Here is a 14,821-nt window from a genome sequence, read left to right as displayed (position 1 = left end):
AAAAAAAAAAAAAAAAGAAGGTATATGGGAATAAAGCTACTAAATTATTCAGTCATAACAGGAAACTGATTTAAGGAACGAGCCCTCTTCTCCTCGTCCCAAGAATGTGATGGAATGGCGCACAATACAAATTTTAACACACAAGATCATCTTACCTCTGCAATTTGGAAAAATAGATATGCTATAAATATAATTTGTATGTCCATAATACACCTCAAGACACTCTCCAGTGATCTGCCACCTTCTAATACTAGCGTCATTTGCACAGGAAAGAAATTCTGTTTCACTCAAAATTGCCAAACCTCTTACACAATCTTCATGCCCTACATTTAAAAAAGAATAATGTAAATGAATAAAATATATAATTTGTTTGATAGCTTTATGTATTTTAGTAACATTATAAATTATAGCTGTGAATAGTAAAGAAACGATTTTTCAAGTTAGAGAAATTTCATCATTGTTTTCTGGTAAATGAAATTTGTATTTTAGGTTTGACACCAATCTTTTATTACCAGTCCCAAGAAGTTATTTTATAATCATCATCTTCTCAATTTTTTTCCTAAAACCTAGAAACAGTATTTTGATCTTAACAATTCTTCATTTTCATCTGACAATTCATTTTCAATTTTTCTTTCCCAATAAATAGGGTAATTCATAAAAGATACAATATTAAAATATAACAATATAGAATAAAGAGTAAATATTTCCTAAGTTTAAAGACAAAAATTCTCCAAAGTTTGTGATCCAATAAAGGAGCTGCGAAGTCAAAACTTTCCCATGCTTGCTGTGTGCTGTGGCAGAAAACTATAATCCAAGAAGATCACTATTTCAAGGCTCGCCTGGGCAACTTAGCAAGACCACTTCGTACAATAAAAGAGGATGCGAGTGAAGTACTTGCTAAGCATGTAGGAGGCCCCAGATTCAACCCCAGTACGATAAAAATAAAATGCTTCCTCATGCTCAGTATTTGTTGATTTAGACTAATTATCACAAATGATGATATCAACTGATCAACTGATTGATAGAATTTACTGAAATTGAAACAGAGGGAAGCTTAATTATTATCTACTTTCCATCTGCAGATACTTTTATCTGAACAAAGGGACTTCCTCAAGTATTATGTAGGTCGTGGTCAACTTTTAAGGAGAAAATAGAGGAAAACAACAACAAAAAAACTTACACCAAGCTGGGCATGGTGGTGCACACCTGTAATCCTAGCGTGCTAGGAGGCTGAGGCAGGATTGCAACTTCAAGCCTCGCCTGACCAACTTAGCAAAACCCTGTCTCAAAAAATACATAAATAAACAAAAAATAAATGAGGGAGGGCTGGAGATGCAGATCATTGCAAAGGTCTTGGGTTCAATTCTTAGTACACTCACATATGCACACACAAACCTTACACACCAACAATAAAAGTGTGCCACAAATCAATCAGTGATGTTAATATTAGTCAGCACAGAGGCTAGGGGATGTAGCTCGGTGGTAAAGCATGTGCAAGGTCCTGGGTTCAATCACCAGTACATACATACATATGCACACACACATACATGAAATTAATGAGCAGATGCCTCAGAACAGTATTATTTAACAGCTAGAGTTTTAAACAAATTCCTACCATAAAACCACATAAACAAAGCCCAAAATGTGTTATTAATAAACAATGTATTTCAAAATAAAGGTAGTAATGGTGCTTTCTTCTAGTTACGAAGATAATACACCACTGACCCACCATCAGTAAGGTTTATGCTTGAATTTTTTGTCTGAATATGTTAAAACAAAAACCAAAAATGTAACTGCATGCCAAAAGTTGCACACATTATAATATAAAAAAGCACATATACATATACGTAATTTTTTCAGAAAAATCAAATGTGCCCAAATTAAGTGTTTCAAATACACTGATGTTTTCCAAATACTTGTTGTTTTTTTTTTTTTGGTACAGTGGATTTAACCCAGGGCCTCCACACTAAGCTACATCCCTTACCCTTTTAAAATTTTCTACTGTGAAAGAGCCTCATTAAATTGCCAAGGGTGGGCTGGAATTTGTGATCCTCCTGCCTAAGGCTTCCAGAGTACCAGGATTACAGTTATACGCCACCACACCCAGCTTCAAATATCATGTTTAAATTTCTAATCTTTCCAGAAAGAAAATCTGAGCAAACAAGAAGTAATGATTATAAAAGCTGTTCACCTGATCTTACCTGAAAACGTTCTTTCACATCTTCCAGCCTTCCACAGTTTAATAGTCTTGTCTGCTGATCCAGTTAACATTAAGCCCTGTTCAGGTAAAATCTTTACTGCCCATACTGCAGCCATATGGCCCTATGAGTAAAACAGGCACCACCTTAAGTTGCCACAAAATCATCATACTCATTTATTATCTAGAGTACTTGCAATTAATACTGTACCTGCAAGGTCATCATGCATTTGTCATTCAGCCAGACTTTAGCAGTGGTGTCCCATGAACCACTAAGCAATGTCCCAAATTTTCCAGATGAAAGACTACAAACTAGAGGGGAAAAAAGTCCTTGATTAACATATCTGCATGTAGGAAAATGTTCAACCTTGCAAGTTATTAAAATATTGCAATTTCTTAAAAAAAAAAAAAAAAAAAAAACCCCTTTGTGAAGTGATAGTATTTTAGACAATTAAGAATGAACTCAATGGAGACACAGAAGGACACAGTAAACAAAGCCATAGGATCTGGTGCCAGAATGCCTGGGTGCAAGGCAGACCAGTGCCACGTATAACCAGTTTGACCAAAGGGATAATACTGACCCTCTGACTCATAGTTTGTAAAATGAGTCAGTCAACAAGACTAAGTAGGCTGCATGATCCATTCTAAGACACAATAGGAAGAGAAATGATTTTGAAATCCTGTCTATATAGATAGCTCAAATCACTTTCATTAAAATGACATACACACCAAAACCTGGAACCACGATTCACACCCAACAGTAATGGAAGAGTTAATTAAATATCTTATCTTGATGTAAAACTATGCAAGCTAACATTATAAATATGAAAATTATCTTAGAATGGAGTATCCCAGAAAGTCAAAGCAGAGCCATAAAGAACAATGAACTAGGAGCCTATTTCTTGAGACCAGAGGGATCTGATCACAAGTCTCCTACTCTCAGAGCAGAAGATACGTGAAAGAACCACTCACTTGAATTTCAGAATGACTATAGACAAGAAGCTGCTATTTTGTACTGTTTCCTTTTCTGAATGAGAATGCTTACTGATTATCTTATTCCATTTCCACACTGTATATTGGGGGTGGGTGACATACGCACATTCAGCCCACAGATCATCTAGAGATTCTTAACCTTAAACCTCATGTTGTGACTGGATGAGAATTTTGGATTGTTTGATGTTGGGGGAAAAGTGGATTGTTTTACCTGTAGGAGAGAAAACAAGCTGAATAACTGGTGATCAAAAGTACTTTCCTCCTCCCTTTCAAGTTTGGTAAAGGCATACTCGCTTTAGTCAGTAGATGAGATGGTAGGTTCTACTTCAAAGGTCTATGCTTTTAGGGGCCAGTGCGTTGTTAACAAAGCTGCCCTTTTGTTGCTGCAGTAACTACTAAAGTACAAGTAGACATATAGTCCCTATCAGCCTGAGTCCTTGAAAAAAAACCTGACAAAAAGTCTCCTTACTAATTCATCTTAAATACTTAGGGTGAATGAGCAATGTTTTTCTGTTGTCACTGACATCTGACAATTGTTACTCTACCATAACCCAGCTCATCCCAATTTACATGCTGCAATATTTGAAAAAATAATGTTTCATGGTACAAAACCAACACACCAGCTGGTGCATTACTACATACTAATAATGAACCTACAAAGAAAGAAATCGAGAAAACAATTCCATTCACAACAGTTTCAAAAATAAGTGAGTACTTAGGTATCAACATAAGCAAGGAAGTGAAACACTGTAGTACTGAGAAGAAAGAAACTGAAGAGGGCATTAGAAAACGGGAAGACATCCTTTGTTCTTGGATCAGCAGGATTAATGTTAAAATGGCCATATTACCAAAAGTGATTTAAAGATTCAATGCAATCCCTATTAAAATACCAACATCCTTCACGGAACTAGAAAAAAAAAAATCCTAAAATTCATGTGGAACTAGAAGAGACCCAGAATAGCCAAAGCAATGCTGAACAAAAAAGAGCAAAATGGGAGGCATCACAATTCTGGATTTCAAGTTACTCTACAAAGCTTTGTAACAAAAACAGTATAGTACTGACACAAAAATAGAAATGTAAATCAGTGGAATGGAACTAAAGACACAAAAACAACCCCATGCACCTTCAGCCATCTGACTTTTGATAAAAAGGCCAAAAACATACATTGGAGAAAAGAGAGTTTCTTTAACAAATGGTGCTAGGAACACTGGTGTCCATGTACACAAGAATTAAATTAGATCCATAGCTCTCACTCCATTCTAAAATCAAATCAAAATGGATCAAAGACTTAGATACACAAAAAGAAACCGTAGCTAGGCGTGGTGGCACAGGCTTGTAATTTCAGCATTCAGGGAGGCTGAGGCAGAAGGATTACAGGTTTAAACCCAACCTGGGCAACTTGGTGTGTTAGCAAGAATGTGTTGCAACATAAAAAAAATAAAAAAGGGCCAGGGACATAGCTTGTTAGCGCCTTGGGTTAATCTCCAGTACAGCAATCAAAAATTATTTAAAACTAAACAACAACAACAACAAAAACCCCAGAAACTTTGCTGAAAGGTAACAGGAAAACATCTGAAGACATAGGCACAGATAAGGGCTTCCTGAATCGAATTCTAACCGTGCAGGAAATACTATCAAGAATTAACAAATGGGACTGTATCAAATTAAAAATTAGCTTCTGCATGGTAAAGGAAAAAAATGAACAGAGTAAAATAATCTATAGAGTGGGAAAAAAGAGTTGCCAACTACTCTTCTGATAAAGGACTAATATCTAGAATATATAAAGAACAAAAACACTAACCCCCCCATGACATAATTTAAAAAATGGGAAAATGACTGAATAGATACTTCTCAAAATAAGTTCAAATGGCCCATAAGTACATGAAAAATGCTCAGCAGCTTTAGCCACTAGAAAAATGCGTATCAAAACAACTCTGAGACTCCATCTTACTCCAGTCAGAATGAACCCAGAAAAAAAAATTTTGGCAAAGTATGGGAAAAAACAAGTTTTGCTGGAAATGCAAACTAGTACAATCACCATGGAAAGTAGTATGACAATTCCTTTAAAACAGAATTCTTCTAAAAACAGAAATTCCATCTGAACCAGCTGGGGCTGGGGATTTAGCTCAGCGGCACAGCGCCTGCCTGGCAAGCATAAGGTCGTGAGCTCGATTCCCGGTACAGGGAAAAAAAACCCATCTGAACCTGCTGTATCTCTTCTGGACACACACTATTCCTGAAACAGTTAAAAACATCAGATTATAGTGATACATGAATACCCATTTTTATAGCAGTGAAATTCACAATTGCTAACCTCTGGAAACAGCCTGGATGCCTGTCAACAGATGAATAGATACAGACAATGTGATATATATGTATACATAACTCAGCTATAAAGAATGAAATCACGTCATTTGTAGGAAAACATAAAACTAGACAATATTATGCTAAAAGAAATGTTGGACATAAAAAGTTAAGTAGTGCATGGTTTGTCTCATATAAGACACTGAAACATTAAGCCAATAAATGACTAAAATAAAGCAGAAATGGTAGGAAATAAGGCGGCAAGCTTTTGGGGGTTAGAGAAGGGAGCTGGAGGGGGAAAGGTAAGGAAGTAAAGAGATCAAAACTAATCAAGATTAGATGTATGTACCAGTTCCCCAAATAAATATCACTACTATGTACTGTAAACATACACAATAAAAAGTGTTTCACAGACCTACTGAAATATATGCAAAAAATTTGCAACAGTTAATACAGAAAATGAGAAAAGGGGATCACTAAATTTAGGAAAAAATAGTTTTTTCTTTGGTAAGAATATAATTTTAAAATTGTAAGTGAATTACAATTACATTTAAATTAGTATCTCCTATTTCCTACTTTGGTCCAGAAAAAAATTTCCACATCATTACGATAAATATATATGATAAAAAGTAAATGGAACAGCAGGGGAAAAGGAAAATCAGAATATGTAAAATGTGTAACATGAAGTCATGAACATGTAGGAGTACTGAACCTCTACAAAGCAGAAGACAGAAACCCTTACTGAGTAATAATAACTAAGTGAAGTACTTACCATGTATCAAACACCATAAAAATGTGTTTTTTGCAACAACTTCATAAATCAGATGTTATTATTCCATTTAACAGATGAAAAGATTTAAAGACCACGTCTCCAAATAAAGATTAGGTAAGAAAAAGTGTTGGGGATGCAGCTCTATGTGAAGGCCCTGGGTTCAATTCCCAGTACCCCCACAAAAATATTTTAAAATATTTGAGGTAGAAGGGGAAGATGAAAGAAAATAGGACATATGCTGATAAATTAAAACTATGTTAATTCATGAGTGGAAGGGATCATTATATTATTCGCTTTATTATATGTTTATTTAACAGTACATTATAATATACCAAGACTCTACTTTACATATATCTGAGGACTTCCATATACAAATGTTAGTAACTTACATCACTCTTAAGCTTGGTATGGTGGTGCATGTCTGTTATCAAGAGCTAAGAGAGGAGGATCGCCGTAAGTTTAAGCCTAGCCTGGGCTACACAGTAGATTCAAGGCCAGCCTGAACTACACAGTGAGACACTGTCTCAGAAAAATAAATTAATAATTAAAAGTTGTGTAACTTTGTATTAAAAATTCAACACATTTTACAAATTCTTCAAGTTTACGGGTCATGTCCAAAATAATCCCAGATAGATACAGATATATCTTTCTATAGTCCACAAAAACTACAATTTTTTTTATAGTTTTAAGTGGTTGAGAAAAGAGCAAAATAAAAAATTTCTTGACATGTGGAAACAGGAAATCTAAATTTTAGAATAAAGATTCACTGAAAAAAATGTTTAAAAGATTTATCATTTGTGTAATGTCTGACTGCTTCTCATTATTTATCTGTATAGATTAATCATGTTATTTTATAAAAGAACTGCTAAGTCACACATAAACCAGAATCAGGATTATAACAAATCATAGAAAATGGTATCCCGAAGTATTAAATATTTTTAAATAATGATACAAAGTCCTGAAACACATTTCCTCTGTCTGGGTCTTTATAATTTTCTACATAAACATAGAAATGAAAGTCAAAAGGTAAAGAACTAGTCATTTTCCCAAGTAAATAACCTTACTGCACAAAACTGTTAAAAACAAAATTATAAATTATATTAAAATTTTACAGCCTCTTCCTTTTGTAACTGGAGAGTTTACTTTCTACAAAAAGGGTAGGGATGTAGCTCTCGGTCAGAACACTTGCCTACTATGTGCAAAGCCCTGGGTTCAACCTATGTACTTTTTATATATACAAGCATGTCAACCTTTCACTTTACAAATAAATCTGTGAAGAAGTTTACAAAACTAAAATGATCCAAAAACATTTTTCATTATCAAGCCATGGCTATAGGCAAAACAAGATATACTAAAAAATCTGAAAAAATGGATATGTGATTTTTATTTTCAAAGGAATGAAACTTTTTCAGATAGAAAAATACTCAAGTATTATACTCACCTGTATCTTTGTGACCTTTTAAAATATAAAGTGGCATTGGACTGTCCAGTGAGAAAATGCAGATATTGTGGTCATTTCCTCCAGTGGCAATTAGTCCATGAGGGTATATGTCACTTGAGGGTATGATGCACACACAAGATACAAAATTAGAGTGGCCACTCATACAGTGCATTTCTGTAAAACCCCTGTTAGGACTGGAAAGACAAGATAATTAACAGATATATGTATTTATTCCCTGACTTCCTACCCAGGACATAAACTGTCAAAGTACTAATTTTCATTTGGTGTCCAGGCTGAACTGTAAAGTACGTATTATTTTAAGAATATTTCATTTTTTACGTGAAACATTAAATAATTTACACGAGGTACTCTAGAGGATTAGATCACATTAGGAAAAGTTTGATAAATGCTTCCTTGATTAAAGTATATTAATTAACAGAAACAACAAGGAAGGAAAGGGGATAAAATAAGTATCAAAAACGGTTTTCCTGCACAAAGAATGCAATCATTCTATCCTGCAAATATATACTAATAAAAATTAAAAAAAAGAAAAGAGTCGCTCTTTCTCATGGTCCATCTTCACTCTAGGCATCAGTGACCTTCCCTCTGAGACAGCCCTGGTGAAGATAACAGACTCCGCTGACGGAAGCCTTCACTACGGTGAGGACACTTTTTACACTATGAAGCATTACCTCAGTACTCCTTAGTACAGTATATATATTTACAACAGCTAGAATATCACTCATTCTCCACATGTAAAACAGGAACTAACACAGGAATACACGGAGGGCTGCTGTAGGGACATGCGCATTAATAACTGCCTTAGGATTACCATATCATCCCTATCACTGAGCATCACTGCTGGAAGTCAAACAAGAAATTATGGTATCAGATGTAGAAAGCAGTAAGGTAGCTGTTGAAAGGGATATAGAGTCATACCCCTAATTCAGGCTAAAACGGAGCCTGCAGATGAGCTGGAGGGAATACAGCAAGTGCACATGAAGAGATAAGGCTCCACATGAAGACTGAACACACTCCTCTATTTTTGCTCTCTTCACAAACCACACCAAAAAAGTTTAAACATAAAAGGTAGTTAAAATTTCAATAAAGGCATGATCTAACAAAGCCAGGAAGAATAGACAAAAAAAGAATACAACTTTGAATACCTTAAAGCGGACAGAAAAGCAGTAATGGCTTTCGGGGACTGAGGAAAAAAAAACAAGAGTTCTAACCAGGCAACAGGAAAACCAATTTACTAGTACATCCCCTCAGAGCACAAGAACTGGACAGGGATATAAGAAGATGGTAGACTAGGAAGCACCAGTAATCTATCTCTCTCCTAAACAAACAACTGCATTGCAGAATCCAGTTGATGATCCTATGTGAGACAACGGTGTCAACTGAAGGTTTTCAACTTTCAGGAGGAAGCATGGGCCATAAAATGAAATTTGTTTTTTTTTGGTGCCGGGGATCAGACCCACAGCCTTGCACATGCCGAACAATTGCTCTACAGGGAGCTATCTACATTCATAGCCCTTTGGAGTTCACTTTGATCAAAGTCAGCTCTTAACTATACCCATCCCTCACCTGGCAGCCCCACGGCAGGCATACACGCACCTGCTCCTAGAGCAGCTTACACACAAGTACAGAAGCTAAACAGGTCCTAAAAAGATCCTGTCTTCCGAATTTCAGATCTTCTGTGTGATCACTGACTGCTGCTCTAGTCACAGAGGTGTAGATAAAGAGGCCGGTGGCAACTGATATGTCTCCTCACCTCTCCTGTAGTCGTAAGCCCTTACCTTTCCAGCTCAAGTGACTGCAGCTTTCTGCTCAAAACAATACTGCGACTAGCAACCAGTTAAAGGTGATTAGTAAGGTCACTGATCTTCAAAGTTTGGGGGACAGATTTCACTGATGGTGGCTGAGCCAAACCCCCCTCAAATGAACGGAATGTCAGCCCGGTGGTACCTCAGTTTTCCTTCCTGATTTGATCTTTCCACTGGTGAGGGAATAATCTCTGTTCTTTGTGCTCTTGCACCTCTGTACCCAGCAGTCCTTGGACACATGGCTCCTTTAACTCACCACAGGCATGAGAGGAACGAATCATCTTTCTCTATCATGACTCCCTCTCTTGGAAGCTGAGGCAGAAGAAGGACCTCTATCTTGCTGTCTCATCTTAACTGTTTGGTCACACACTTGTGAACATGGGTAAGGTAGTTAAAAGCGATCAGGGATCTGCCATTTCAAAAGACTCCCTTAGAAGGTTAACTGGGTCAAGGGATGCAGCACAGTAGGCCTTGCCAGGCTTACGACAACTTCCATACATGTTATGTTTATGTTTTATGTTTGTGCAACAAAAGGATAAAATATCTTTGTTGCATAATCTTTTCCTACACCCTAAAATTCTGCACTGCTTGCTTCTGAGTTCTCGGGGTCTTGCCTATAGTCTGTTGTCTCCTTTCTGAGTCATATTCTACCTATTGCTCAAACTCTTCTACCACTCTCACTTGCTAAATTACTGTCCTAGCCTCCAAAATGTCAGATAAACTGGTGCTTTCAGGTAAAGGCTATTCTTTTAATTTCTGAGGTTGATGGAAAAAAAGGCTCTTGAAAGATTCTTATTGCATAATAATGCTGGGATTAACTCCTTTCTAGGGATCCCAAGAGAGGGACCAAACCTTCCTAGCAATCTTCCATGAATTAGCAAGAGCCCACGGAGGCATCAGTATGTGCTACAAACATATAATAAAAAACAAAGAATAAATTAAAATAAATACATTTTTAAAAGTTCATTGAGGCAAATTGGATGACTGATAAATTTACTTTTAGCTTCCAATTTGAGTTGGTATTTTTTGTTTAACTGATATGTTTAAAACAGTTCTTGTGCACTGGGATAGCTGTAAACTACAATTACGGGGTTAACTTCTGCTGCTTTCTACTTGGGCTATGGTAAGGATGCAAGGCCACTTGGAGGTCTACTTGTCACCCAGACCTAATTAGAATGTAAACATCTATAAACTCATTCAAGGACCAAGAAAAAAACATGTGCTAAAGACATTTTAAAATGCAAGTAGCTGTTAGGCTTGTTACAGAAAGAAATCAATAAGGAGGACAGAAAGAAGTGAATACAGAGAAAGTTTAAGTATGAAGATAGATTTCTGGTATGAGATTTTACATGATAAGGTTTTCCTCTACTAGAATGGAAAAAGGAAAGACAGCAGCAATACTAGGAGGTTCACGTATGTCGAGAAAGGTTTCGCAGAGAATGAAGTTTATGAAAAGAAACAGGTATGTTTGGTTATTTTAAGTTTTTGCTCTTGTTGGTTTGGTTGAGCCTAGACTGTTCCTTCTAAACCTCCTTGCAGCTCAAAGGTGATTCAAGGGGCATAATACTGACTCTTAAGTCATCAATCACTCCACCTCCTGTCCCAACTCCCCTCTCTGGTCTGATGTTCAACAACAGTCCTTCATCTTCTCTTGTGCTGGGAATGCAAGGACAAGATGTGACACCATAGCTGAATATAATTTTCTGTCTTGTTCGATGGGGACAAAAGACACATGCTGGCAACAGCCTAACAGACAGACAACCATCTAGACCTAGGTAAAATTTCTGCTTTGAGTTCCTGTTTGATGGCAAATATAGCTCTAACGAATGCTTAAATGGTTATTTTGCCTGGCTTCTTGGCTGCCAGGACTCTGCCCCACTTTAGCCTTCATTGCCCTTCAGCAGGTAACAGAGGATCTAACAGTTGATTTTCAGTTTCACTTATAGAGGTATTTCAGTTTGGGTAAAGATGTCCAACTACTGCTCACTACCAAAGGATTTCAGGGACACAAGAAAGATCAAAGGGAACACTGGTCAGAGCAACTAATCCAGGAGCCTCACCCCCTCTCAATCTTTCTTTGCAGTCAGTAGCAACTAGGACTTCACAGGTGGCCAAGGGACTCCTTGGCCAGAGAGTTACTTCAATAGGGAAAGCAAGGGATACTTTCTTTCCTTTTGATGTTTATCAGAAAAATGGGAAGTGCAGTCTCAGCTCCTACAACCTCTCTGGAATGCATTCTCAAAAAAATTTCTTTGACCCCAAGAGCCTGAGCAAACAGCCTTACGACCTTCTGATACACCACTGCCTGGCCCTCCTACCCTCTGTGAGACAGACCTCAACCTCAATTCCCCAACTGGAAAAATATTCCCTCTGGACTAAATTATCAGCCTATAGGACAGGTTGCATCTCTACTTAGCCTTCTTATTGCTTCTCTAATCTTGAAGACACAGGGATCCACAGTGGGGTTCCTTGGACTCTCCCTCTGTAATGTCTCCTTCCAAGATGTATGGGACTATGATTAAAAAAAGACGGGGGACCTTAGTGGAAACCTGAAACAGTGATAAGCACTTTACGTATCTCAACTTCTCACACTACTCCTTTTGGTGGAGAAACAAACGCCGTAACTATTCAGGAACATGGACAGAAGGTTCCATGTTAAAACTAAAGGACACCAATAATCATACTGGGGTTATCTCTCTCAGTGTTTAGGCTTTGTGTTCAATAAGACATTACCTTGTCTCTAGGTTTTCTTTTTACACTCTCATCACCTGAAACAATACCTGTCAAGCCCTGTACAATCATACCATTAAAGGCCTCCCGTGCATACATAACTGGTTTTCTGGGACCACACTTTTCTCTGTAGACCCAAGGTCACCCTGGGCCTACATCATCACCCCACTGACATAGACTTACAATCCAGCATCACCCCACTGACACAGCCTTACAATCTACCTTTAAGTTTGCCTGACTGCAGGGCAAAACCACTGCTGTCTGCCTCACAGGAACAGGCCTCTTACTTTCTGTGTACAAAACTCTTATATCATACTCTCTGCCTTTCTCCTGGAGGGTAAGATGCACTGTTGCCAGTGACCTCTATGACATCTAATTCTTTAAACAACCACCTTCCCAATGTCTGGACCCATCTCTAACCTGGGCTTCTTTCCTAAAACAGTTTCTCACCAGTCTAGGTTCAAGCGCTCCCCTATTGGGGTATGCTCGGACCCTTGTAAGACCCTTCATATCTGCACTAATATTCTTGCTACTCCTCTATGTTTCTGGATGCTGTTTATTCAAATCTTGTTTGCCTCGTCTCCTCTAACCTAGAATCTGTTACACTTCAGACGGTTATGCAGACTGAATCCACCTGAGAGATCTCATCTGACTTTTACCACAGGGCATTAGACACGCCCCCTGGAGGATGCCCGACTGCTGACCCTTTCTCACCACCCCTGTACACCGCAAAGCAGCCAAAGCAGTCTTCATCCTTTTCCCCTGACAGTTAGGGACAGCAGGAATTACCACTAGAGAGACAGGGGTTAGGATCCTATTTGGTAGTAAGGACAGCAGCCCCACAATGGAGTCAGGGAGCCCATAGTGGAGTCCATGGAGTCATGATCTTCCTGGGGCCTTACAAAAACATCCTTCAGCTGTTTGGGAAAAAAATACGTAGTTTCCTAAAGAGTAGAGATTATATTGCTTACACATGGCCCAAGCTCCCTTCTAAATCTCTTAAAAACCCCCAGGCCAGTAAGAGCAAACCTTTTAGAGCTTTCAATGATAGACAGCCTGCTGTCAGCCCCCACTTCCCTACACGCACAGTTCTCATGGGTATTCTCCTCAGAACACCCTCCCGACTAGCAGAAGCTTTACTTCCTTGACTTTATATCTTTTAAAGAAATATACTTGCACCCTACCTCCTTCCTCCATTCTTTATTTCATTCTTCACTGTCAGACAAACCCTGGTGTTCTGGTAACATTAGCATATTCGGAGTAAGAGTATTCTTGGAGGTAAGACTTTTTAATCTATTTTTACCTCAATCTTTCATCCTTTGTTCTTGAGTTTACCTTTTTATCTCTAATGTTTGCTTAGCTGTTTGAATTATTAGTTTGTAACCTGGGTGAGCCATTTTCTTTACATTTTTAAGCTTACCTGTTTGCTTAACTCTTCCGTTAGACCTTACCTGATGCTTCTCTACTTATAGTAACTGAACTATTACCCTATAACCAACTATAACCAAGGTTGAATTTTGAACTTGACCTGATTGGCTCTAACTTTTGTTCATCAACCTCTAATAACATCTGAAGGCAAGGAGCTCTTCTTAAGCAAACACTTCTCTACACAGCAATAAACACTTGTGGGGTTTCATCTCTTCTCCAAACCACAGATCCCAAACTAAGAAACTAACTTAGGCAAGATGGAAACTATTCACAAAACACTAAAACTAGAAACTGCACTCGACCCAGCTATGCCCCTTCTAAGTATCTTCCCTAAAGCGTTAAAGACATTACAGTGACAGACGCACACCCACAATTACAGCTCCACAATTCTTAATAGCTAAAATTTGGACGCAGCATATATGTCCCTCAACAGACGCACGGATAAAGCAAATGCAGTGCTTATACACAATGGAGTATTTTTTTGCCACAAAAGAGTCAGTCACATAACTGACTTATGTGTAGGAAAATGGATGCACCTTGAGACCAAAATGTTAAACCAAATAAATCAGACATGCAAGCTTAAATACTGCATCGTTTCTCTTACATGAAAACCGCAAAGTATAATTTAAAGAGCAAGATAAAACACAGAAAGTAACAAATAAGTAGACAGAACTTTTGTAAATAGGAAGAGGACCAAGAGATGGAGGGAGGGCAAGCAGGGGAGGGGGAAGTAAAAAGAGTTAAAGGGTACTGTGTGCATGCACCAACTCCGCGCGATGAATGTAATCATTACGTGCTCCACACGTGTACTAACAAAATTTGCGAGGGAAAGTAGTCCATGCAACTTTCTGTAATACAATTTTTGGGAATTAAGGTTTTCACAAATTAAATTTGAGAGATTACAGTGCAACTTCTCGGGGGAAAAGGACATCCAGATGCTTTCCCAGTGCCTCACCTAGAAGGTCGGATGAGGCTATCAGTACATTTTTATAAAAGGAACTTCCTCTTCCCAAAGCCCCCAGAGCAAACAGGCGCTCCCACACGGCCCCTCGGCTCGTCAGCAGCCCAGTCACGGAAGGCAGGCAGGCCCGGGCCGCCCGGCCCGGCTCGGCGCACTCAGATCTCGCCG

General features: G+C 38.1%; 1 protein-coding gene across 1 annotated transcript in view; it reads right to left on the bottom strand.

Annotated features, from left to right (window-relative positions):
• Plaa (phospholipase A2-activating protein) overlaps positions 1-14,821 on the bottom strand; it is a 35,845-nt gene that overhangs the window by 20,530 nt on the left and 494 nt on the right. The window contains exons 2-5 of the mRNA XM_005401157.2: positions 7,709-7,902; positions 2,409-2,509; positions 2,202-2,322; positions 156-323 (exon numbers count right to left, since the gene is read on the bottom strand). Coding sequence (XP_005401214.1) covers positions 156-323; positions 2,202-2,322; positions 2,409-2,509; positions 7,709-7,902 — 584 coding nt within the window. The remainder of the gene's footprint in view (positions 1-155; positions 324-2,201; positions 2,323-2,408; positions 2,510-7,708; positions 7,903-14,821) is intronic.

This window comes from Chinchilla lanigera, unplaced genomic scaffold (assembly GCF_000276665.1).
Source record: "Chinchilla lanigera isolate Chin_1 unplaced genomic scaffold, ChiLan1.0 scaffold00071, whole genome shotgun sequence".
Taxonomy (NCBI): domain Eukaryota; kingdom Metazoa; phylum Chordata; class Mammalia; order Rodentia; family Chinchillidae; genus Chinchilla; species Chinchilla lanigera.
This window is presented reverse-complemented; position numbering and strand designations above follow the sequence as displayed.